Genomic DNA, 23,846 nt, shown 5'->3' on the forward strand with positions numbered 1-23,846 from the left:
GTTTACCATAGGAACTTAGCACATGGAACAGGCTTACGGGAAAATTTACTTTCATTTTTGCTTTGGGAGGCACAGTGCTAAACCCGAAATGTTCTGAGCATAGTTTTCAGGGCAAACAAAAGCGACAACGCAATGTTGCTGTACTTCTATTGGTATCCCGCTTGCTCGGGTTTATGTCACTGTCTACTAAGCTAGGTATTTTGCTAAAGCGACCATGAAAGCGACCTTAAAAAAATGAAAACAAGATCGGTAATACAGCCGCAGTGTTATGACTATACATGAAATCCCTCCAAGCTTTAGCATTGGAAGCTAAAGTGTTTTACAATTGTGCCGCTCCTTACACACAGGATTAAGGATGGCAAGGACTTACCTGAAGATAACCGCATTCGTTCGACCACCTCGCCTGGAGGAGACGTAGCCCTTACGATTGATCCTGTGAAGCCTGAAGATGCCGGAAAGTACGACCTTGTTGCAGCTAATGACCAAGGCGAATGCAGAACCTCCGCCCCGGTGACTGTGAACCGTAAGATTCGCCTCTGATTCCACAAAGACATCCCGATTAGTTTCCATTCATTTTGTCTTTTATATTGTTCCCCTTTGCTGGGCCTCATTTCTCGGGAAAATTTGTCTTCGTTTATGCTTCTAGACCCGCCAAAGTTCGTAAAGCCTCTGGAGCCCGTCGAGGTGGTGGAAGGCTACCCAGCCAGACTAGAAACTAGCCTCGCTGGTCAGCCTACTCCTGACACAGAATGGTGAGTTGCTTACTTACTACCTCATGCTCACTGCCTCCATTTCACTCCTTATTTAATTCAGTTGAATACACAATTCGTTACGCTCTTATGCAATGCTATGCACTTGTATTCTGTTTAGTCACACATTTAAAGACCGCACAAGATCGCGAACCGCAGCGCCAATAATTATATTTCATTATCTGCGTATATTTTGACTTCTTTATACCCTGGTGTTCTCATTTGAATATACGAAGGTGCGCTTTCGCCATCTAACTAGTTCTTCGTATTTGTCTTGTACATTAACTGTCGTAATCGTTCTCCATACTTCGTCACTCTTCGCGATGCCAGTATGCAAAAAATGAACCTCCTGTCGAATTTTTTGTTTTTCTTTTTGGGAATGGTTTTTTGGTCAGGGAGGTTACACCGTCGCTCTAAAGCAAGTATATACCGGGTGTTTCAGCGACCATTTTCAAAAAATTTTTTAAGTTGCCTGTGCCAGATAGCACAGTTGTACTTCATGAGCTGGTCTACTCGAAGAGGCAGACATTACTCGCACAAGAAATTGAAACGTATAATCGACTACTTAGCAAAAATTCACTCATTAAGTTTTTGACTAATCACCTTATGGCCCATATTGCAGTTTACAAATTCTAGCCGTTGAGTTCGTGTAGTCCATTATGCATTTCAACTTTCTGTGCACATAATGTCCGCCTCTTCTAGTAGACTAGCTCATGAACTAGAATTGGGCTAGCTGCCACAGGCAGCCTTTAAACTTTTCTGAAATGTTGGCTGAAACACCCTGTATGTATGTAGATGTCATTCAGCGCAAATATTCGAAAACAATATGAGAAAGAATACAGTGCTATAGTTGTAAAATGCAAACGCTCGTATTTTGGGACATTTTGGTTCTAACTTAAGTTCCTTGGACGTTGTTTCTATTCTTCAGCATAAATTAGTAGGTCATGTGCTCTGCCTATCGTTGCTGGTTCGACTAATTCGTTTTCTGACGTATATTAGTTCGCAGTGTTTGACCTCCCAAAGCTACACCTGTGTTATGAGGGAGGTTATAGTCGGGGATTCTTAAATAAACATCGGCCCCCTCGGGTTCATTTGTGAGCGCCAACATCTCGACACACATTTTTTTTCCTTGCGGCCAAGACAACGACCTCGCGCTCAGTGGCACTTTTCTCCTTTGCGCACCTAAGAATCCGTGAGGAATAGGCCAGAAGTCACTTAAGCTGAGGGAGGAATCTCACAATACCATGAGGTTTGTAGTCGTCTCCCAATGGGATGTGCTGACTACACCAACTAACTAGGGCACGCTTCCAGTGCTGGTGCCCGCGATGACATTACTTACGTTATTGTGCCTTGTGTTACAGTGAGTGCAGTAGTATGTTGTTGTTGTTGTTATTTTTATTGTTGTTTCGTCTTTCTACTTGTTATTTTCATATTTTTTTCTCCTGTTTTACGAAGTAGTGTTTGGGACTCTAGGTTAGCAGGTCCTAGAGAGGCCGACTTTCTCATTTTTCTTCGATTAATAATAAACAAATTATAATTACTGACCTTTTATCTCTTTCGAGCCTCTAGTCATGTGCAGCCAAAAAAGTAAACTTAAGATGTCCTCACACATTTGCCACTCGCAGGCAGAAGGACGGAAAGCCTTTGATTCCGGACGGGAAGAAAATAAAGGAAACTAAAACCCCATCCGGCGACGTAGCCCTCGATATCCCCAAAGCAACACCGGAGGATGCCGGCGTCTACACCTGCAAAGCTAAGAACCCCCTGGGAGAGCAAGAAACAAAAGCTCCACTCACAGTTGCAGGTAAGTGCACTTACGAGTACAAAATGTATTCATATCATCTTAATACTCAGAAATTCGGCCTGACTCTTATGCAAAACATGTAATAAGGAATATCCTGAAACAGGACCCATCTTGGCTCTAACTTTCGCAGCAACAGAAGACGCTATAGCCGGGATTACGGTTCATCAGCACCGAAAGCCAGAATTTTCTTTTCGTACTGTGCAGTGTGCCGCACAAGTTAACGTTTACTGCTTCAGCTCAAAGCCAGTCGTACCTTTTCCAGCAAAATATATTATATATATTATATATATATATATATTACTGATATAATCTCAGGGAGTAGAATTCGCTTTTTTATGCAGCAATGTGTTTCGAACCTACGTTAAGCGATTCTAACCTAACATTATGCAGGGTGTTTTACATAAATTAACATAATCGTAGTGCGCTTCTCTGGTTTGTTAAGATCAACTGTGCAATGTTTTAAACATTTGATATTAACTATTTTTACAGGCCTTATCAGACTCAAATTTAATCATGGGGTTTCAGATCAACACACTGGTTATGAAGGACGCCGTAGTAGATCCGTTGTCATCAAATTGCGCCATTTATGGTTCAGATAAGCTAAATATTCTGTGCATTCTTCTGTATCTCAACAGCAAGCGACACTGGCGATAAGACTGAAGAAAAGCCCACCGTTTCCCCTCTCGACGATGTCGAGGTGATGGAAAGCGAACCCTTCACGTTGGAAGCTAAGATTACCGGAAATCCGACTCCTGAGGTAGAGTGGTTCTTCGGCGGCAAACCCATTCCACGCATCGCAGACCTTGAGACAACATTTGATGGCCGCAAGGTGCGTTACTTTCTTTGAGACTTGTTATGTGTAGCTGCTACAAGTGCTAACACACAGTACTTCATCCTTATAGGCAAGGCTTTCTTCGAAACACAGCCTCCCAAGCCATGCTGGGCGTTACGAGTGCCGAGCGACCAATAGCGCTGGAAAAGCTTCATCCAAGGCGACAGTTGGCGTCACCGCAATGAGCAAGCCATACTTTACTAAGCGCCTGAGTGACGTGGAGGTAATTCTAAACATCGTGATATATTTCCGCGATCCCCACGAGAAGGAAGTGAATTTCAGTCGTGGCCTTTCTAGATGGTAGATACTGGGGTTCGTTACTACGGCATATTGCACTGGGCACCGCAAAAAACACCGAACTGATAGGCAGAGCGGACGGCATGAAGCAGTGTGTAATACGCCACTGCCTGTCCTTACGGTGCCCTCAACGCTGTGTAGTGAATAAAGTATTTTTTAAAGGCCGTCATGGTAACTGATAATTGATACAAACGAATAAAAGGAGAGGGCGTTCACAGCTTTAAGGCCGCTAGACGACTGCCAAAGATTCGTCGAGAAATTGTATTAAAATACAAAACTACTGTACTAGAATAAAGAAAAAAAGAGCACTGAACGTTAAAATTTAACTTGCTTACCGTGCAGTTAGTACTTAAGTGGCATTATTTTTTTTAATCACATGCTGTTCTTCTAGGCATCTCCAAGCGAACCCTTGAAATTGGTGGCCAAGGTCAAGGGTCACCCCGAACCAGAAATTACTTGGCGCTACAATGGAAAAGTGATCGAACCCAGCATGAGGTACACCATGAGCAAGGAGGGCGAGACGTGCACACTGACGATACCTTGGCCGGAAAACAAGGACTGCGGCTTGTACGAATGCCTGGCGAAAAACCCCGTGGGCGAAGACAAGTGCAGTGCTCGTGTCACAATCCGGTAAGTGAATACCGTTGATGCTCAAGGGAAGGAAAGGTGATAAAACAGGCTACTGCACCATCCACTCGGTTATCCTTGCGCTCCGAAAGATAGCCTAGTTGAATGCCCGTAATTTGTAGGAAATTAAACCCCATTTCTTAACGACTAGCACGTTCAGTGTTGAAAACATTTACTGTCTTACAAAAACGGACACAAAGGTTCATTACGCTCATTCTCACAGTTTCGATCTTTCGAGTTCGTAGCTTGCAAATATCGCGGCATTTATGTCGTGACGGCGCCATTTCTGTTCGCTGTACGTACTGTACGTGCATATAAAACAGTTGACTATCTCCTTTTATTCCCTTTACGCCTTTCCCCAGCACAGGATAGCCAGCCAGTACTTACACTGGCTAACCTCCCTGTCTTTCCTCTCCTTTGTCTCCTCCTCCTCCTTGCCCGCTGACACGCAGATATTTCGAACGTGCGCGTATGTGTGTGGTCATTTCTGTATTTATTCTTCTGAGAAGAGCATTCAAAGCCAACAAAAATCGACCTGACTGAGTCACTGTACGTATCCACGCAAATTATCGCTAAATTATCAGACATAAATAGCCGGTGTGTAGATGCTCGATGTTTTCTCATATTTTTATCCCCCTCATTATACTTTTGCCGTACGCCTGCCCTTTTGCAGAGAAAAGGGAGAGCCGCCATCCTTCGTGAAGAGGCTTGAGAACTTGAGAGTGCCCGAAGGTGACACAGCAACATTCACCGCACGCATTGCCGGCACCCCCATGCCAGAAGTTAAATGGTCAGTGGACGTATGCCTTTCGGTTCACCTCCCCACCTTTCGCATCTAATTTCTCTCTCAGTGTATCTTATATCTTAGTGCATTAGTAGTTTCATTGGTGAAATTGAACCCGCTTCGCAATATTCTCTCACAGATCGTAATTCGGAGTGACCAAGGTATTCACTGCGGGCAAGCTGGAGCACCTTAAATTTTAGCGTTGTAATAATTGTAGACAGTAGAAGGAACACAACGCGAGGTCACGTTGAAGCGCTTTTAACAGCCGGATGTTCTTTTTTTTCTCGGACAATTAACAGCAATGTTAAGGTTTCAGGAAAGTGGAGCAAGAACTTAGTTCGACATCTGGTGACAGTGATTAACAAACTGTGTTGGTCCCAGCAAGCGAAGTGGGTGTTGCGTGGGCGAGATCATGTGTAGTATACTGTGCCGTGTAAGCAGGGGTTTCTGGTTTTCTTGTTGTTACCTCTTCTTCTGTGTAGAGTATGGGGTGCGGCGGGTGACAAGCTCTTTTGTTTAGTCTGTAGTTCTGTATAATATTTGCGTATTTCTTCAGAAAATAGAAGAACCACGCTCCAGTAACTCTTTGGTCTTAAGAGGAAGCTTTAGCGCGGGTGCTAAATACATGTAAAAGGAGAATTCGTTTTTCTCGGCAACCACAGCACGAAATTTGGCGAGGTTCGTTAAATTTAAAAGAAAATCTAGTGACTGTTGTTTCGACTTTTTTATTTAGGTCGTCAATTTTTCTTTAAGTGGCAAAAATCGAAAATTTCAAGTTTACAACTGTGTAACTCAGAAATGAAATGCGATATCACAATTATGTGAATTGCATCTAATAGTACATCTAAAGCTGACAAATTGATATGTTACGCATGAATCTCAATTTAGTAATATGGAAATGCAGCTTTTGCAGAAACCTTGTACACAGCGTAACAAATTCACGTACGATATAAAGTGACACATCAAATTTGTCCGCTTTCAATGATCTAGTGAATTCCCTTTACAGAACCGCAATATTTGTTCTTGATTCAGAGCTATTAGTTTGTAAACTTCGTGCTTCTATTTTTTTTCAAACTTTCGAATTTTTGAAAATCTTTATATCAACATACAGGCCATAAATCGAAATTCCGCTTCCAACAGTCACTAGAATTTAACTTTCTCTCTCAAACGCAACAACTTTCACTAAAATTGGTCAAGGGGTTATCTCAGAGAAATGTTTTTCTGTTTTACATGTATTTGAATAGGCCGCGTTGGAGTTGGGCCCGAGCTAAAGCTTCCTCTTATATGCTGCGAACAGCATCGTGGAATTCGCAATAAGTCTGAAGACTACACTAGCTGTAGCCTGCTTCCTTTTTGACCAGGGCCAGTCGGTATGAAGGTCCTGACAGCGGCTCCATTGGTCCGGTCCGACAACGAGCGCCCTCTTATATCGTGGCGGCATCGTGAACTGAGTGCAGAGTGACCACGTGGTACTTTTTCGAACGGTCATACAGCCGCCTTAATCCGGCACCAGCTAGTCCATGCGTGCGATACTGAGTTGCTCCCGCTTCAAGTTACCCTTTCTGACAGTTGTGTGGCTCTTGACCATTTCCAATATGTCGCGCAGTTCCCCTGGGACATTTTTTTGTGGGCCAGTCGTCCAGTCAGCGATGTGCGCGTGCGCGCAGGCTCTGTGCTAAAATCCCGTACACTTAAAGTAATCGCAGGACAATGCTCCCCATCGTTATGCGCATCGTTCTGCGTAAACCAGGGGAATACCACCGGCTACCAGCGACACGATCAACGGATACGTTCGTCCTATTTGCTAAATCATAACTGCTATTCGGCAGTAAAAAGACAGTCTCGAAATACCATCGATACGCCAGATGGCATGCATTTGCAGCGATGCCACTGTGCAGCGATACCACATGACCGGTCCTCTCATATTTGTCAAGCCGGAAGATGCCTAAACATCAGAATACAGGAATACAGCGTGTGTCATTACACGAATGCGCAGGATAATTTTTCCCAGCACTGTAACTCGTGACACTGTGCCCCATAGTTCACATCGACACGTAAACTTCTACGGAACACGGACATAAGGACAGTCTGATTGAAGCACCTGAAGGATTTAGGGCGTCATAGTCAGCGTTTTAGCACTCCATCAGCAAATCTTTACATGTGTATACGTGAATCTAGCACGTGCGAGATTACTGCAGAGCCGTATCGCAGCGAGTATATCCTGCATGCGTATCGATGGCTATTGGTTTAGGCTTGACTTGCCTGTACGGTATACACAATGCTACTTTTCTGAAAGTGAAAATTATCACATTTTATAGGCAACTGGCGCTCTCTCTCTCTCTCTCTCGTAAATATTGGTAATATCCGCAAAAGTGAGGGCGGTTTTGATTATGCTTCGTTGACTTCAATTGGAAGTCAATTGAAGTTGACTTTAGTTGGAGTAAAATTTACATGAATAAACCATATGCCGCTGACACCACGAGATGTCATGTTAGAGCAGATATACCTTATCGGCCGGCGCTAAACTTAAGTCTACATTACTATTAAAAATTGCAATAACAACAATGTTACCTTGAGAAATAAAAAATGATAAACAAATCAACCAAGCCCGCGCGGCTGCTACTACTATTTAAGGCAAAGGGCACTTTAAGATGTGAAAATGAGTATCTTTATAAAAGTCACTGTGTTTAGCTTGTAACCATGGTGCATATATAGGAGATGGAGACTAGCCGATTTTGTCTTCATCCGCTTAGCTCTCTTCGATATTCCTGGAACCTTTTCTGTGTCATTCTTTTTCGATAAACACAAGCTCTTATAAGCACTTTAGTATGTGCTCGTAGTTAGTTTCTTCTACTGCTGTCAACCTTTTCTGCGCTAAAGGTTAATAATAACCTGAAATGGTTAGGCTATTGCAATCTCCCATGAGAGCATCCTGGAAGCGTTACTACAATGAAGGAAGCCAACCAGACATGGCCATAAGAATTTAGTCTTGAAGGTGCGGTACATAACTGTCTGAATAAATTAATGTTTTTAATGTTTTTGTTGGTATATTGCAAAGCTAGGCCGTAGCAGTAACACAGTGAAGGAAGTTCGAGAGTGTGACAAGGGAGCCACAACCTCCGCACTCAAATTCAGGACTACAGGTGGTACTGAGCTCGTGACGGCTGTAACAATGACGGCCTCGCCCTTTCTACCTGTCCACTCAGGTTCAAAGACGGCGAAGAGCTAGAACTGACCCGTCGCCACAAGATGGAGCTGGAACCGAACGGAACGCTGCGCCTGACTATCCGCGACTGCAAGCCAGATGACCTGGGCGAATACAGAGCCTCTATCTACAATCCGTACGGAAGTGACACCTGCATGGCTACCCTGAGGGTCGAGAGTAAGGAATCCCTTCTGTGGCATTCGCAGCTCCTGCACATGGATCCGCTAGTGCCATGCATCGTTGCGGTGGGCATTGTCATGTCCATGCTTGTGATTATACTGTCGCAGAGGGAAAGTCCCGCGCCGTGTGAAGATGTCCCTTTCTTTGAGGACCTCAACCAGTTTGTCTTCACCTGTGCGAACAAGCAATGCGATCTCTGAAAAACTAAGAATGTGGATACTTGAGCCTCAGAGTTTGGTGAGCGCAGGCGCCCGTTATTTACTTTGAGTCTCTTCAGCCTGAACGGCCTTGCTTCTTCAGCGCTCCTGACATGACGTCACAGACTAAATAAGCGCATTTCGAAACGCACAAACATGGACTGTTTACTTGTGTACATAGCTTGTATCCACTTATCCTAGTGTGTGAGATAGCCCAAAAAGTATTTTAAATAGCCTTTGTTCCCGAAAGTTCTGGCAGGACTTCGAAAAGGGCAAATAACTATATGGTTTCTACAGTTCGCTTCTGCTTATAACCTTGCGATATTTTCTAATTCTTTAAGAATATGTACTCCTAGACAAAGCTGTTGGCTCTGTTAACGATAAGTGTGTTACACAATGGCTAGAAAACTAACAATACTTGTTTTTCAACAGTGAGTGTGACGTCTAAACTGGCTCTAACTCTTTAGCTTGCGCATCTATTGCATGTTCTGAGCAATACAAATTGCTTCATTAGCTTTTTTAGAAGAGCTTACAACGTAAATGATTAATCAGGAAAGTTGGGCGCGTACTGAAAACGCTGCTCAGATGTTAGCAAATTTATGCTAGAAATGTGAGAACTGGCGGATGTGCCAAACAATATGAAACGAAGTGATACCGTGCGCACGTTCGCAATGATATACGCACAAAGACATAGCGCTTCTTCCTACATAATAGCCGTTATTAGAGATGTAAGAAACGTTGTTGAAATATTGTTGGCTTTTCCCACGGAGCAATGTGCAATGTTTCCGCCAACGCAGCGAACATGAGATGGAGTCCGACCGTCTTAGACCATCAAGAAGAGTGCCATGTACAGACAAATGACTGTGCCGTGCGCACTAAGACGGCCAGCTGCATCACGTAGCCTCTGTGGATGAATATTTAGTGAAAATGTAAAAACACAGTGAGTGAGGTTTTCATGCGAATAACGCGATGGCGTGTGTGTGCAATTTTTCAAGGTTGTAGTGAACTTAGGCTAAACACAGATTGTTCCATCGAAAGCTTGAATTCTATGGTTAGCGTTTGAAATAGCACTCTGTGTATAACATTCCTACAGAGAAAGACACAGATGTGTGTGCTTTCTTTAAACACTGAGCGAAGCGGTTGAGCGACACATGTGAATTGACAGTTAGCGTCGCGCCATTTGAAAACATTCTACACACAATTTCAAGGTTCTTTCACCAGTTAGTTTCCTTGTTTTTCCAATGCAAGTGAAAGACGACTGTCTTATGTTGCCAATATTTTGTGCCCTGGCCTCAGCATGGCTGGTTTCAAATTTTTAGTGTTCTCCCACGGCGTTTATTGTCATTTTTCGCTTCAGTGGAAACATTTAGATGCACAGATTGAAACATAGAAGCAGAATACTAAATATTGCTTCTATCGGTAAATTTAAAGAATGGCACAACCATCCTCTAACTTTCGGATGTGTCATTATAAATTACAACTGAGAAAGTTCTTGTTCACAAGCCAACTTGAAGTTTTACAACAGATACGACGATCGACCCATATATTGCTTTGCATACTTCTCATTTATGCTCAGTGTGGCTGAGGCAAAGGTCCACTCAAAATCATAAATTGCAGAAATGTTTCTCCATTAACCACAGAAAATCAGAGCATTTCTTTCTCTCTCATCTTTTCTTAATTATGCAAGAACACCTTGAACAAATTTCGCTGACTACAGGTTTCTTGTATGATGCGTATACCGTTACACTAAGACATCATAATTTTCAAGCATTTCTCGCAAGTCCAAGCATCCCTCCCCGTATCCAACGCATAATTTTTCTTCAGCCTTTGTTTAATGCAGATCACTTTGCCTGCCGTAATGTTCCTTATTGCTTCGCAGTTGTTACTATAATTGCACTAACAGCTTGTGCTTGCTTAGATTTTACGATTCTGAAGCACAGTGGTTCTTGCAAAACGAAGCTTCAATGAAGGAAATGTCGTTAGGTTTGAGTGGACCTTCTAGGGTTAATTTGTCCTTTACTCATGCCTTTCTTTGTGCAACAACGCTGTATTTCTGCAACCTTCTATCTTTCTATCAGCTGTATAAATTATAGAAACACTAACTTATCGAGCTCACCGAGGCATGCCAACAGTGTCAGTATGTAGTTAAATTTTAAGTGTGTACAGAACTCTGTATAAAACTATCGAATGTACATTTTATTGTTCTGTTCACCAATTAGTTGCTATTAAAGCTGGTCTGCTGTACCTAAACTGGCTTGTGGATTTCTCTACTGAAAAAGCAGTGTTACCTTACACAAAAGTTACTTCCACTGCTAAAAAAACTGCATTCAAAAGCATAACTGTTGCCTAAAGAGACAGTGTTGGCACGGCAATATGCCATATTGTTGGGCTGTGTCGGGAGCTCGGAGTTCTGAAACTTTTGTGTAGGCAACACTAAAGCTTTTAAAGCAGTAGAAGTAGGTGCTTCATATGTAACCACTGCACGCCGTTTAAGCCGCAGCGCAAACAAAATCGAGTGACAAGTTAGCCGAGCATCTACTAAAGCTTTACCATACATTGCAGTTCTTATAGAAGTAACGTCACCAATTATTTCTACTTTAAAAATAACTCCATATTTGTTTTCTATAAAGGACACTTTGTATTATCAAAGCGCCTTCTCTTAAGACTAGAATCAAATTTAGGAATGGCCTGCAGTGGACCATGCACAACCACAATTTTGCGTTGCGAAGAAAAGACAATTATAAATGCATTTGGTCATCATTTAGCTTCAAATCCAAACTGTTCAGACAGTGGTTAACCATTCTTCTTCCCAGAACTTACCTAAACAGATGTACTTCGGAAGCTGTGGTTGTGCAGAACGTATCATTTAACATATATTATTTCATTACATAAAGTTTACGTTCTGAATATGTATTGAAAAAGTTATAGTTGTTATGCACCATTGTTTTCTGGCTGCCGCATTCTTTTAAGGTATATATTAACCTGCGTTTTATTCTCGCTTTAAAGGAGCTTATAAATAACATGACAATTCTTGTTTACGAGATCTGGCAATGAATGTTGCTCGTGCTGACATTTGAGTCACTCGAGTTATGCGTTTCGGCTCAATGATCGTTGTCATCACGTCTTCCAACACAACCCGCAAAAGTGAAACGGTAAGTATTATTTTGACGACAAACCTGTAGTGGCACCCTGCAACTGAACCTGTAGTCTTTAGGCTTCAGTTAGAATGCACAATTTGTGTGCTTTCATCGGACGTCTTTGCATAGCAAAGCACCTCTTTCGCAGGAATTGTGATAATATCTGTAATCGTCCTGCATTCATGTGTGAAGATGACTGCTTAAATCTAATGTCTGTTGAACTGGTTTGCTGTATAATTAACGCAAAATACACCGTATACCCACATAATTACGTAACAAGCTGAGGAAATATGGTATGCTCTTCCAAATATGCGCGAGTAATAGCAGTGTTTCTCGAATAGACATCGGTAGGTGTTAGTCATGCCAACGAACCTTAACCCTCGGCGTGCCAACATTGTAAAACCATAATTTTCCCTAATGTATTAACATTAAGAAGCTCACTAAAAACGTCAGTTGTGCAAACTCACGAATAGTTGCAGCGGAGCTTACTTTTTCCAAAGTGTTGCAAAAAGCTGTCGCATGGTTTGTAATAAATTAACGCATGGTGTGGAGAGTGGTACCTTAAGCGTCTGTAGAGCAGTAAGTATTAAATGGCGCGGTGTTTACTTGTGCTCTGGTATGAAATACACTTCACCTTACCCGCTGAATAAACTAGACTGCCTAGACGAGCACAGATTTCTTCCTGACCTGCAGAAATACTTGACTTTACGAAGTTGTACTTTTTTCTGTTCGACCAGGTCCATACGATGACGGAAGGCGGCGGCCGTCAACTGACAAGTACCCAAGCCGTGACATTCCTGAAAAGTCTGGTGAGATTTCCTGCTAATTTTAAGAGAAACGAGATGCCCATTTCTTAATGCGACCAACTAGGCAGCAGCTTAAGCCACAAAAGAGTGAAGCCTGCCGATCGGGAGGCCACGCTTGGCAATAAGGCATGCATCCGTCTTTCCGCTCATCTTCCCTCGTGAAGTGCTCCAGTTGTTAATGGAATGTACCAGCACGAGATACCACAGAGCGAGATAAGACCGTAGTGGCGACTTGTCTAACTTTTCATGATGCTAGTTATCTCGAACCAGCAGCTCCCAGCATATATCCCAAGAAGCTCTGAGAGCATAGAATTCTTTGCACCGTACCCGCCCTAGTAGTGTGGAGAAGTTGTGCTGGCTGACAGAGAAAATGCTAAAAGAAAACAACAAGAATTAGAGCAAACTTGCGTATAAAGCATTCTACCCTCATCATGATGCCAGATTCTGTGCGTTTATCCAAAATAAGTTAGATAAAACGAATCGCACCATGCTACTTTGTAGTCATATTCTACATTTCGCGGGCGCTAGTGCCGCCCCCTTTCATAGGTGAAAAAAAAAAATACTGAACTTAATGACACGCGGAGTGCATTGCATGCCACTCAGACTTTGAAGTTTTCGCCACGTTTTCATATATTGATACAAGACATAAAAATCCGTTCCGCACAATCCTGTAAGTCACCTGGCCGCGGCGGACGCATTTCGATGGAGGTGAAATGCAAAAAATGCCCGTGTTGCGTGCATTGGGGATATGTTAAAGATCCCCTGGTGGTCAAAATAATCCGGAGTCCCCCACTACGGCGTGCCTCATAATCAAATTGTGGTTTTGGCAATTTAAACATCAGAATTCAATTCACTTCTGTAAGACACCTTAACGCCGTTCCTTTTTTGGACGTAGCCACGCATGTCACACTACCAATGGTGATGTTACGTACCACAAGAGAAGTTGTTCTTCTATAGTCTTTTATAACATTTCGATTTTGATGAGTATGTCTCATAGCCACTAATCTTTAACGCTTTGCACACGTTCATTAATGAACTACGAGTCCTATGCCTTATACCCACATATTAGAATTATGACAGCTCAGGAAAGATTTTCTAGTTAATGTTAGTGCCATTCTATTCTGACTACTCAAGCCTATAGACACCACAAATAACTTTAAATATATATGACGTTGGCATCTCTTGTCCTACAGATGCAAGTTAGAAAAAGCAATCATGTTGCACACTAAACTTTTTGCATACTATTATTTTCTTCGCAGAAAATAATGCTTGCTGGTGTCTGTGCTGAAGTGCTACATTAGTATTCACGCAACACTTTGAAATGTACTCAGTGCGCAGCGAAGACAAAGTGTGAAACAGCACAGCGTACATAGTTTTCCTCAATATAAGTGGGTGTGAGCTTTTCATTAAACGCTATGTCAAAATCATCAAACGACTGGACAGTGTTTCTATGTTAACAAAGTGATGAAATATTCGCGCTGAAGGATCACATTTTGGTAACAATCAAAAGGTGTAATGTATGGACATACTTAAACAATAGTTCTAGGCATGGTTAAGATTAGTGTCGAAGGAAAATTAAGTGAGCATTAATGTTGCTATTTCCATTGATTTTTGTATATATGATTGCTTGAAAGAAGCAGCTGCCTTCACGGCCCCCTCGCACGCGTCCCATGTCTTCTAGTTGTTTTTTTTCTTTGGTATGCACTGTTGGCTCCCAAGTGTGTGTGTATATGCATATATATCCCACGCACGCATCGCACGCGGATAGTTGTTTCGTCGATGTGTGTAGCACGACCACCCTGTAGCCTGACCACGAAGAGCCCTGCACTGTGCATGTGTTCTCTGTATTTTCCAGACCTGCGGCGCGGTAGATCACCCTCCCCACGCCAGTACCCTGAAGTGAACGGCTATAGGTCGTCGTCACCGCTAGACGACCGGCGGCGCGAGCCCTACAGCGGCCCCTATTCGCATGACCTGCCGCCCTTGTCGCCCCTCCCGTCCCGGGACTTTGACCGACCCGATTACGACCCCAAGTCTCGACACCCACCCCACCCGAAATACGACGACCTGGACAGGCCGTACGACCGCATGAAGCGGCCGGACCTTGAACCCGAGCCATACTACGCAGGCGTTCCAGACCCACTCACCGACAAGCCATACATCCGGCGCATGACGGACCGCGACCTAACGCTTGGCTGGAAGCCATCGCCGCCCAGCAGGTCCCGCGTCCCCGTCACGTACTCGGTCGAGATGGCGCCGCTGCCGGACGGCAACTGGTCACCCTACAAGTCAGGTGAGCTGAAAGCCGGCGATTATACTTCGCGAAGCAAAGAATAACGGCTCATTCAATCGCGCCAGTCTCGATATTTACTATAGGCCGCAGGTTTCAAAAACCAGCATGTAGAGTGCGAAGAATCGTGAAATAACCTTGAAGAATCTTGAAGAATCTTGACATGTTTTGGGCCACCTCAAGAATAAACATAAGCTAACACTCGTGCTTCTTGTATATAGCAGGTATCACAGTTATCCGCAAGTGGCCACAGTATATAGCTAGGTTTGCAAGTGGAAATTCGGAACTCGTACGGTTAAAGAGACCTAGCTGCAAAAGCAAGCTATCACATCATTAAAATAACGAACAACAGTTTCTGACAGCGAAGTTCTTTTCATCGTGTTTCACTCTACCGGCCATAGAAATCGTAATAAGCGGTCGTCATAAGTAAAAGACCGAAAAAAAAAGGTTTGCACACATTGTTTTAAATATGCAGTCGAACAAAACAGACCGAGTAAGTTACTAACAGCAACTATGTATATAAAATAACGCCACAGAAATACATTTTCCTGATCGCTTCCGGAAACTTTCATGCCAAGCCTGTTTTCACAGCCTTTAAACCGTTATCCTCAATAAGACATGTACTATGATGTCCTACATTGTAGTGAAAGTGACGTGGGAGTTGCTGGGCTAGTGGCATCGTTTCGAAATTAGGCATTCCTGCACATGGGCTCACTACTTATGAGGTAAAAATTTTGTAACAATCCATCTCATTTTTTGTACTTCTCACCCTTCGTCACTGGCTTGGACGCCGCCACGCCGCCGTCATCTCCCGAATGGATCATTCGGCGCAATTGATGGGAAAAAAAAATTTAAAAATTAATGGAATGTTATTTATTTGTTTTTATTTATTTATGCAATACTGGGGACAAGAAGTCCAAGCAGGGTGAGCAAAAAACAAAGATGATATACACAGAAAAAATGAGACGAGCGTGTAACACGTTTTTCGCACAAATTGTTTGGTCGCAAGGTAGACGATCAAGAAAAAAATGTTTAACTTGATTACAATACAACTATAATTAATACAGGAAATAATATTATTTACACAAATTATATACAGCTCACGGGCGCTGGGGGTATGCTTCAGTTAGTTTATTTCAGTCATCTATTGTTTGCGGGAAAAAAAGAGTACCGAAAAGTGTCAGTAATTCCGAAAATAGGTGTTAGATAATGAGGGTAGTGGTGTAGAGTGGGTCTGCTTATCAAGGGCAATACGTATTTTGCGGTGTCTAAGGCTATCCTATGATTAATTAAGTTTGAAAGAAACTCTAGTCGATTTTTCTTTTTTCGAATTTGTAGTAGTTCAATGCCGTTATCGGTTAGTAATGCAGTGGGGGAGTCAGTAGCCTTAAATTTGCTGTAAATAAATCGTACTGCTTTTCTTTGAATTCTTGCTAGGTTCTTAATGTTAATTTTTGTGTGAGGGTCCGAAACTATGGAAAGATACTCAAGTTTTGGACTAATTAAGGAAAAGTAAGAGAGTAGTTTAACACTAGACGGGAGCAGTCTTGAGTTTGTGGCGCAGAAGGCATAGTTGCCGGAAAGCGGCAGAGCAGATGGTATTTATGTGCAAGTTCCATGATAAGTAACTCGTTAATGTTAAGCCTAGGTATTTATAGCATGTTACTTTCAGTAAAGGTGCTGCAGCTAAATTGTAAGTGTAGTCTAAGGGGACTTTTTGCGCGTTATGGGGAGATAGACACACTTAGTTGCATTAAGAAGCATTCCCCATTGCTCACACCATTTCAACACATTGTCTAAGTTAGAGTTAAGGTCATATTGGTCAGTAATGCAGGTAACTTCTCTAAACAAAACACAGTCATCAGCAAATAGACGAATCTGAACTGGGGTGTTAACGACATTGACAATATCATTAATATAGGAAAAAAAGTAGAGAACCAAGTACGCTCCCCTACGGAACGCCAGAAGTTACCGGAAACGGTAACTTCTGGCGTTCCGTAGGGGAGCGTTCCGTTCCGGTAACTTCTGTTTTTTTTTTATAAAATACGGCCCCAGTCAGGACCTGAATAAAGTGACCACATTTAAGGAGCTCCTTTTCAGAACTTCGGGAGAACTGTAATAAACACACAGACATTCTTTAGACCAGGCTCTGGGCATTAAAAAAAACATTCTATATAGACTGGCAAAATGTGACTGCCTTTGTCACATTTAGTAAAAACTGTACCGACTGCAGTCGCTATCACAGATATAAAATGGCCGCAATTCAAAGCTTTCATTTTTTTTTTGTGCTGCTTGCCACTAATAAACACTACTACCAGAACAAAATTTGCCCAAAAAGCGTCTTTGGGCAGTATTTCATTGTTTTAATCACGTCACTGAAGTCTTCATATATACTGAATAAAACGTAATTTATTGTGCACAATATATTAATTGTTACTAGGGCATTAAACAAGTACGTCACTGTCAAACTTACGTTCTGCAAATACATTATTCCTCGATCCACGTTGAGCAGATATAATTTTTGCAAAGCCTGGATGTATTTGGGGAAATCATGCTTTTCACCGACCAAAGGTACCATAGCCCAAAGAGCGTCTACATACTGCACGGCCTGGAATAAAAATGTTGTACTTATAGCACTTCGTTTCCTGTATCCCGCTGACATTCCGCACCCTTTTTCGAATTACTTTTACTTGAGCAAGTAAAGTAACAATGCGACTTTTCGACCCCTAAACACCATCTCAAAGTTCAGAGTGAGTTCGGACTTTATTTATTTATTTATTTATTTATTTATTTATTTATTTATTTATTAATGTTGCCATTTGTTGCCAGCCGTTCCACAACAACATTGCGTGTTAGATTGTGAAAGAGAAAGCAATAGAAGACATCAGATGAAACAAAGCGATATGACGCTGTTTTACCTTGCTGGAGCCACGATACCTTCAATATAATGAGGACCACATTTCTAGAAGCTCTGCGCCCATCCTGACACCATGCTCTTTCGGCAGGCGTGAAGGACACGCAGCTGGATGTCCGGGGCCTCGAACCATTCAAGGACTACCGCTTCCGCGTGCGTGTGGGCAACAAACACGGCCTCAGTGACCCTTCACCTTACGTGACTGCTCACCGTAGTCGTCTCGGAGGGTCACCGCCTGTTCCTAAAGAATTCAAGCCAAAGGACTACGAAATTCCGCACCCTCCACTCGATAAGCCAGGTAACCTGTTTCAGTGGTGCATGCTTTGCTTGCACTGCGCGCGGAGCATGGTAGATAGGGTTTCTTTTTCGCGCCATCAATGACGTTCCGAGAAGACTTGCTCCAGAGGGAAAATGCAGGCTAAGCCAACGCCATAACCCGACAGAATGGCTAAAGAAGGCACTGAAAATAAACCTTTTTTTGGCAACTCTTGAAAAACCGCTTTAATTTTTGAGGCTACAGATGGATGCTTGAGGACAAAATATTACAGACAACGCAAAGATGCAGATTAATCTGCACAAAGACGCAGATTACTCTTGCTGCTTCAGCATCTAAACCTTAGTAACAGTTGAGAACATTTTAATACAGTGCAAAGTGCGTAATTTTGAAATATATAAGGCAAGCACAGAAATACGCAAAATGTTCAAATAAAGAAGAAGGCATATGAAGAATAATATTCACAAGTTGTAGATGAGCAAAAGCAGGCCAGAGATTGGTATAAGAGGGGCCATATATGAGATACGGTAGTGCAGGTGGAAAATATACTGTCAGGATCTAATGAAATGCAGACAGCGGACAACGTGGCTCTCAGTACATGCAGCACAGTCTAATGATAAGAAATGGGCACCAGGTAGGATTTTTGACCAGCTCCTACATTCTCGGGCCATCGTTTTGTGAACAGAAGCTTTTTCTTGATTCCACAGGAGGTTAGCGTCGCGCCTTCGATATTAGTTCACCTTGTGCGCTCGTTCCAGGCTTGAGCGAGCGGTTATTATTGGTGCACAGCGTTGACAGTTCTGACACCAGTGCTTTATGACTGCAGTGCCTTGTTCTCTTTTTGCCATTCCCATTTCTGTTGTTATCACCTCGACATCGATAGCTAGCGAATCATTTAGGTTTTAGGAAATCGGAAGCTATTAAGTGCGCCTCATGTCCGCACTTCCTTTAAACAGAAGTAATTCACTGGATATTGGTGCCGGCATATTGACAAAATCACAGAGGCCAAAACACCCAACGCGACGCACCGATGATCATAAGTAAGGCGGAACCAGGACGCTAGTAGTGGTAGTATCTCCACGGCACTAAAATAAGTTTACCAAATTACAGGGGGCTGCTTTTCAAGCACCAAAGATGATAATAAATCCTCATGTCCATGGTTTATCGCTAGGCTGCGCTGCTTGCATATATAGAAAGTCATGTGCTTCGCTTTCAGTCAATGCTGATGGTACGCCCTAATTTTTCCTTTGCGTTACATTAACTCACGCATCTGCTTTACAAAGTTCCTAATAAAAACATTCTTCATCTGCAGGTGAAGCTCCTGTGTTCGTTCGTCATGAAGAGGATGTCATGTATGGAATACGTGGACATCCTGTCAGTATTGAATTCTGGGTCTACGGCAACCCTCAGCCAGATATTACTTGGACATTCAAGGGAACAAAGGTAACTTGTCTGTCTTTTTTTTTCAGTTTATGTGTGAAATACAGCATGTCCCGCAGTTATGCATTTATACTTTTGCTGTATAACACAATTTACTTTGAGAAAGGGGGTTAACCGAGGGGCCCCATTTTTATTAGTCATATCATAAGAAGCCAATAAACACTGACACCAAGGACAACATAGGGGAAATTACTTGCGCTTAATAAATGAATTAAAGAAATGATAAATTATTGGAAATTGAAGTGGATGAAAAAACAACTTGCTGCAGGTGGGAACCGAACCCACAATCTTCGCATTTCGGGGCAAAAAGGACGTTCCACGTCCACCGCCAAGGTCTGTGAGTGGTGGCGCTGGCTAACACTCCCATGGTTCTACTAGGGCAATTAAATACCCAAGAAAGCGGATGGGGAAACCGCGCCTCAGTATCTCAATTGGTAGAGCATCGCACGCGAAATGCGAAGGTTGTGGGTTCGGTTCCCACCTGCGGCAAGTTGTTTGTTGTTTTTTCATCCACTTTAATTTCCAATAATTGATCGTTTCTTTAATAATAATAATAATATTTGGGGTTTTACGTGCCAAAACCACTTTCTGATTATGAGGCACGCCGTAGTGGAGGACTCCGGAAATTTTGACCACCTGGGGTTCTTTAACGTGCACCTAAATCTAAGCACTGATCGTTTCTTTAATTCATTTATTAAGCACAAGTAATTTCCCTTATGTTGTCCTTGGTGTCAGTGTTTGTTGGCTTCTTATGATATGACAATTTACTTTTTGTAACTCTAAATCATGTATTACAAGTCAGAACACAAGGAACCATGACAATGTTCATCGTAATAATAATATTTGGGGTTTTACGTGCCAAAACCACTTTCTGATTATGAGGCACGCCGTAGTGGAGGACTCCGGAAATTTTGACCACCTGGGGTTCTTTAACGTGCACCTAAATCTAAGCACACGGGTGTTTTCGCAATTCGCCCCCATCGAAATGCGGCCGCCGTGGCCGGGATTCGATCCCGCGACCTCGTGTTCAGCAGCCCAACACCATAGCCACTGAGCAACCACGGCGGGTAATGTTCATCGTGCTTAAAGGACAGTTGTAGTTGAAAGACACAAGTTGTTGCTTCCAAAATGTAAGCAAGCGAAGCCACTTACTGCCCAGAGCCACAGGATCAAGGAAAGTACAACTTTTTTACGTATAACGGTACTTTCACAAGTTTAGATATAGTTTATATTTCTGTCTGGGATCAAAACTATTAATGCAAAATCTATCAACGCCAATAAACCAAAAGTGCTCACTCGAATTAGAAGTGAACATGACAATGTTTCCATCTAGTAAAAGCAGTACTCGTCATTCAACGCACGCTAATTTGGCATTTTTTGTTTCCAGGTTGATATGGGTGGACGATACAACAGCATGCAGGACCGCAACGGCCAAGTTACACTGTTTATTTCTCGCATGACTGAGGATAATGTCGGCCCTTACACCTGCACAGCGGTCAACGAACATGGGCAGGCCACAAAAACAATATACCTTGAACTTGCAGGTAAAAGAAAGCAACGCACGTACTGAGTGTAATCACATTCCTTTAACTAATTGTATTTACAGCTTACTAAGTTAAGCCACTAGCAATTTCTAGATTGCCGAAAACGTAGATGCGGTTTTCAATGCGACTGCACACCTGTGGCGGCCAATTTTAAAGCTGGCTGCTCCACAATATGAGACCTTGTGAGAAGAAGCCCGCTTCAGTGGTTTCCTTTGTTTTACTAGATGCGATAGCCAGCACATTCGAAGTATTTATGTATGCATGCAACGATACTCAGAATAGGGCTCAGTAGATTACATTATTAGGACATCGGGCAACTACATGCATTAAGGGAATCGAATCCCCTCGCGATAAGCTCAAATGCCTCGGACTACGTGCAGAAACTCGATACCGGCCGCATCTTACAGTACTGCGGAAGTGGTGCGGCGAATTAAGCGCATCGAAAACATGGTACGCGAAGCGAACAAATGTCTGAGAAGTGCGTTGGCAAGTCTTGAGGCATTACAAAGGCGAGCTTCAGGTGCATCGAGAGCGATCTCATATCTGTCAAAGATCAGGCAAAGGCTGCCGAGGAGAAGTATGAGGTTATAAAAGGCACTGAGAAGGATCGCTTATACAACGCGCACGATATTTCGATGGGTTGTTGGGTATTGCACGCTCAGTTTACCGCACAATAAATACATATATAGATATATATACTATTCCTTTCTTGTTGACCGGAACAGTGGCACAAAAAAAAGAATATGAATGCACATGAGGAAGGCAAGAGCCTGCCCTTGTTTAAGCTCTTTCATGATAATTTTTTATCCAGTCTTTATTTCAATAATCATGCAGCAACTAGCCGGAAAACAATTTTCGATGCGATATTTTGCTATTTCCAAAAACAACTTTTTCGGGCCCCCCATGCAAACAAGGGACTACCGCAGTTCTTTACGAACCTCTCAAATGGTCAAGTAACATCTACCCCCAAAAAATAATTCGGGTACAGCTGCAAGGAGCTCAGGTTGTCAAGCGCACCCTTATTAATATTCATTTTTAAAAAAACCTGCTGAAAAATGTAATTTCGCTAACGCAAACGTCGTTCTCGCGCAGTCAGACACATAACTCATTATTGCCGCATGTACCACTTCACCACGCAGTTTAATGCAGCCGATAGTGCTACTTGACCCTGCAAAACAATTTTTGTAGACGTAGGACTCTATTACTGCAGAGAGAGGAAAAAAAAGGGGTTCTGTGCCAACCGATTTCATTTTTTCTACTTACAGAAGAGCCAGTCTTCACAAAACGACTGGAACCGACAACCATAATGCTGCGACGAGGAGGCGAGCTGCAGTGTCGCGTCATCGGCAAGCCGTACCCAAAGATAAAGTGGTTTAAAGACTGGCAACCCATCTGCAACAGCTCTCGTGTCAACATCATTTGGGAGGCACCGGACGTTTGCACCTTGGCACTGAACAGCTCCATAGCCCACGATGCTGGCCTCTACTCGTGTTCCGCCTCAAACATCGCTGGCACGGCTTCTTGCTCAGCTATGCTGAGTATAGAAGGTAACAAGCCCTCACCAACGGGAGAGCGAAATCTCGAGACCTTAAGCAACCGCTTCGCTCAAGCCACGCTCACTGTTAATCACCACTTTCAATCACAGCACTTAGCTTCGGTTGAGTTGGTACTATCATGGTACCGGATGTTTGTCCGTGTGGTATCTGTCAGCCGTAAAAAAACTGCACCCTGAAGGAGTAACGCTCAAAGAAGAGCTTGTGACGTTTGGATGAGACCTTTCTCTGGTGACTCGCACTCAAGGTTCTGCGTGTATGACAAAAGCTATGTCACATACATGTTTCAATTACCGGCCTTGATCTCCAGGCTAAACCCGCATGTTGCTACAACCCACCATCCCTGCAATTGCAATTACAGTTCCGTCTTCTTCATTGCGCCTTTGAAGTCAGCCACATAACGTTACCGATTGCGCAGAGTCAAAACATTCACTAAAGAAGCATCTTCCGCGTCCGGATGTTTTGGATGCCTTGCGGGTTTCCATTAGTATATGCAACAAATTTGCCTTGACTTCTTGAAGCGCCTTTTTACAAGCAAAAAGTTTTCATCTGCATAATCTATTTTATTTTTCGGAAGTGTTCCGTTGTGTAGCCAATTTTGACATCAATGGTGCAACTTGTTAACAAATGAAAAGCTTAGACATATTTCATTACAAATGCTTACGAATAAGAACTCAGAATAACGTGTCGTATTATGTTCTCACTACTGTTTAGAGGACGAGTCTGAGTTTGACCTGAGAACGTACCGCCAACCAAAAATTATCAGGCCTAAATCGACTCATCTTGAAGACTACTACAATCTTGGGGACGAACTTGGACGGTGAGTCGTGCCTTACTTTTGATGTCGTTTGTTGTGCGATGTTGGAGCAGTTGATAGATGTGTGCAAGGGAAAAGAAAACCAAGCAGAAACAAAACACACAGGAGAAAGTGCACAGGGGCTGCGTTAAACCTACATCTCATGTTTACTGAAAACCAAGCATCAACGTATGCACCTCAAGACTCCAGATATGCACGTGAAACCTAATGCTATACGTATCATGTGTGATCAATAATGCACATCGATAGCATATAAATTGCTTTTTATTTTTAGTCGATTCAGATTGACCCATACATGTGTAATCATACGTCTAATATAATACACTCCTAGTATTTCACGTCCAAGTCTTATTATTTGCGGATTTCACGACCCTTACTGGCTATGTGGTGACATGT

General features: G+C 42.8%; 1 protein-coding gene across 8 annotated transcripts in view; it reads left to right on the forward strand.

Moving 5' to 3' along the window:
• Positions 1 to 23,846, forward strand: part of Obsc (Obscurin) — a 220,812-nt gene that overhangs the window by 171,725 nt on the left and 25,241 nt on the right. For 7 of the 8 annotated variants that reach the window (XM_075676117.1, XM_075676126.1, XM_075676164.1 and 4 more), the window contains 15 exons: positions 348 to 523; positions 647 to 752; positions 2,375 to 2,553; positions 3,189 to 3,382; positions 3,456 to 3,608; positions 4,074 to 4,312; positions 4,983 to 5,099; positions 8,300 to 8,475; positions 12,550 to 12,621; positions 14,474 to 14,911; positions 17,914 to 18,120; positions 19,409 to 19,539; positions 20,924 to 21,080; positions 22,346 to 22,627; positions 23,348 to 23,453. In XM_075676117.1, the coding sequence (XP_075532232.1) occupies positions 348 to 523; positions 647 to 752; positions 2,375 to 2,553; positions 3,189 to 3,382; positions 3,456 to 3,608; positions 4,074 to 4,312; positions 4,983 to 5,099; positions 8,300 to 8,475; positions 12,550 to 12,621; positions 14,474 to 14,911; positions 17,914 to 18,120; positions 19,409 to 19,539; positions 20,924 to 21,080; positions 22,346 to 22,627; positions 23,348 to 23,453 (2,733 nt within the window). The remainder of the gene's footprint in view (positions 1 to 347; positions 524 to 646; positions 753 to 2,374; positions 2,554 to 3,188; positions 3,383 to 3,455; positions 3,609 to 4,073; positions 4,313 to 4,982; positions 5,100 to 8,299; positions 8,476 to 12,549; positions 12,622 to 14,473; positions 14,912 to 17,913; positions 18,121 to 19,408; positions 19,540 to 20,923; positions 21,081 to 22,345; positions 22,628 to 23,347; positions 23,454 to 23,846) is intronic. The other variant, XM_075676144.1, reaches the window with a different exon arrangement.

Source organism: Dermacentor variabilis, chromosome 1, assembly GCF_050947875.1.
Source record: "Dermacentor variabilis isolate Ectoservices chromosome 1, ASM5094787v1, whole genome shotgun sequence".
In the NCBI taxonomy this organism is placed as follows: Eukaryota; Metazoa; Arthropoda; class Arachnida; order Ixodida; family Ixodidae; genus Dermacentor; species Dermacentor variabilis.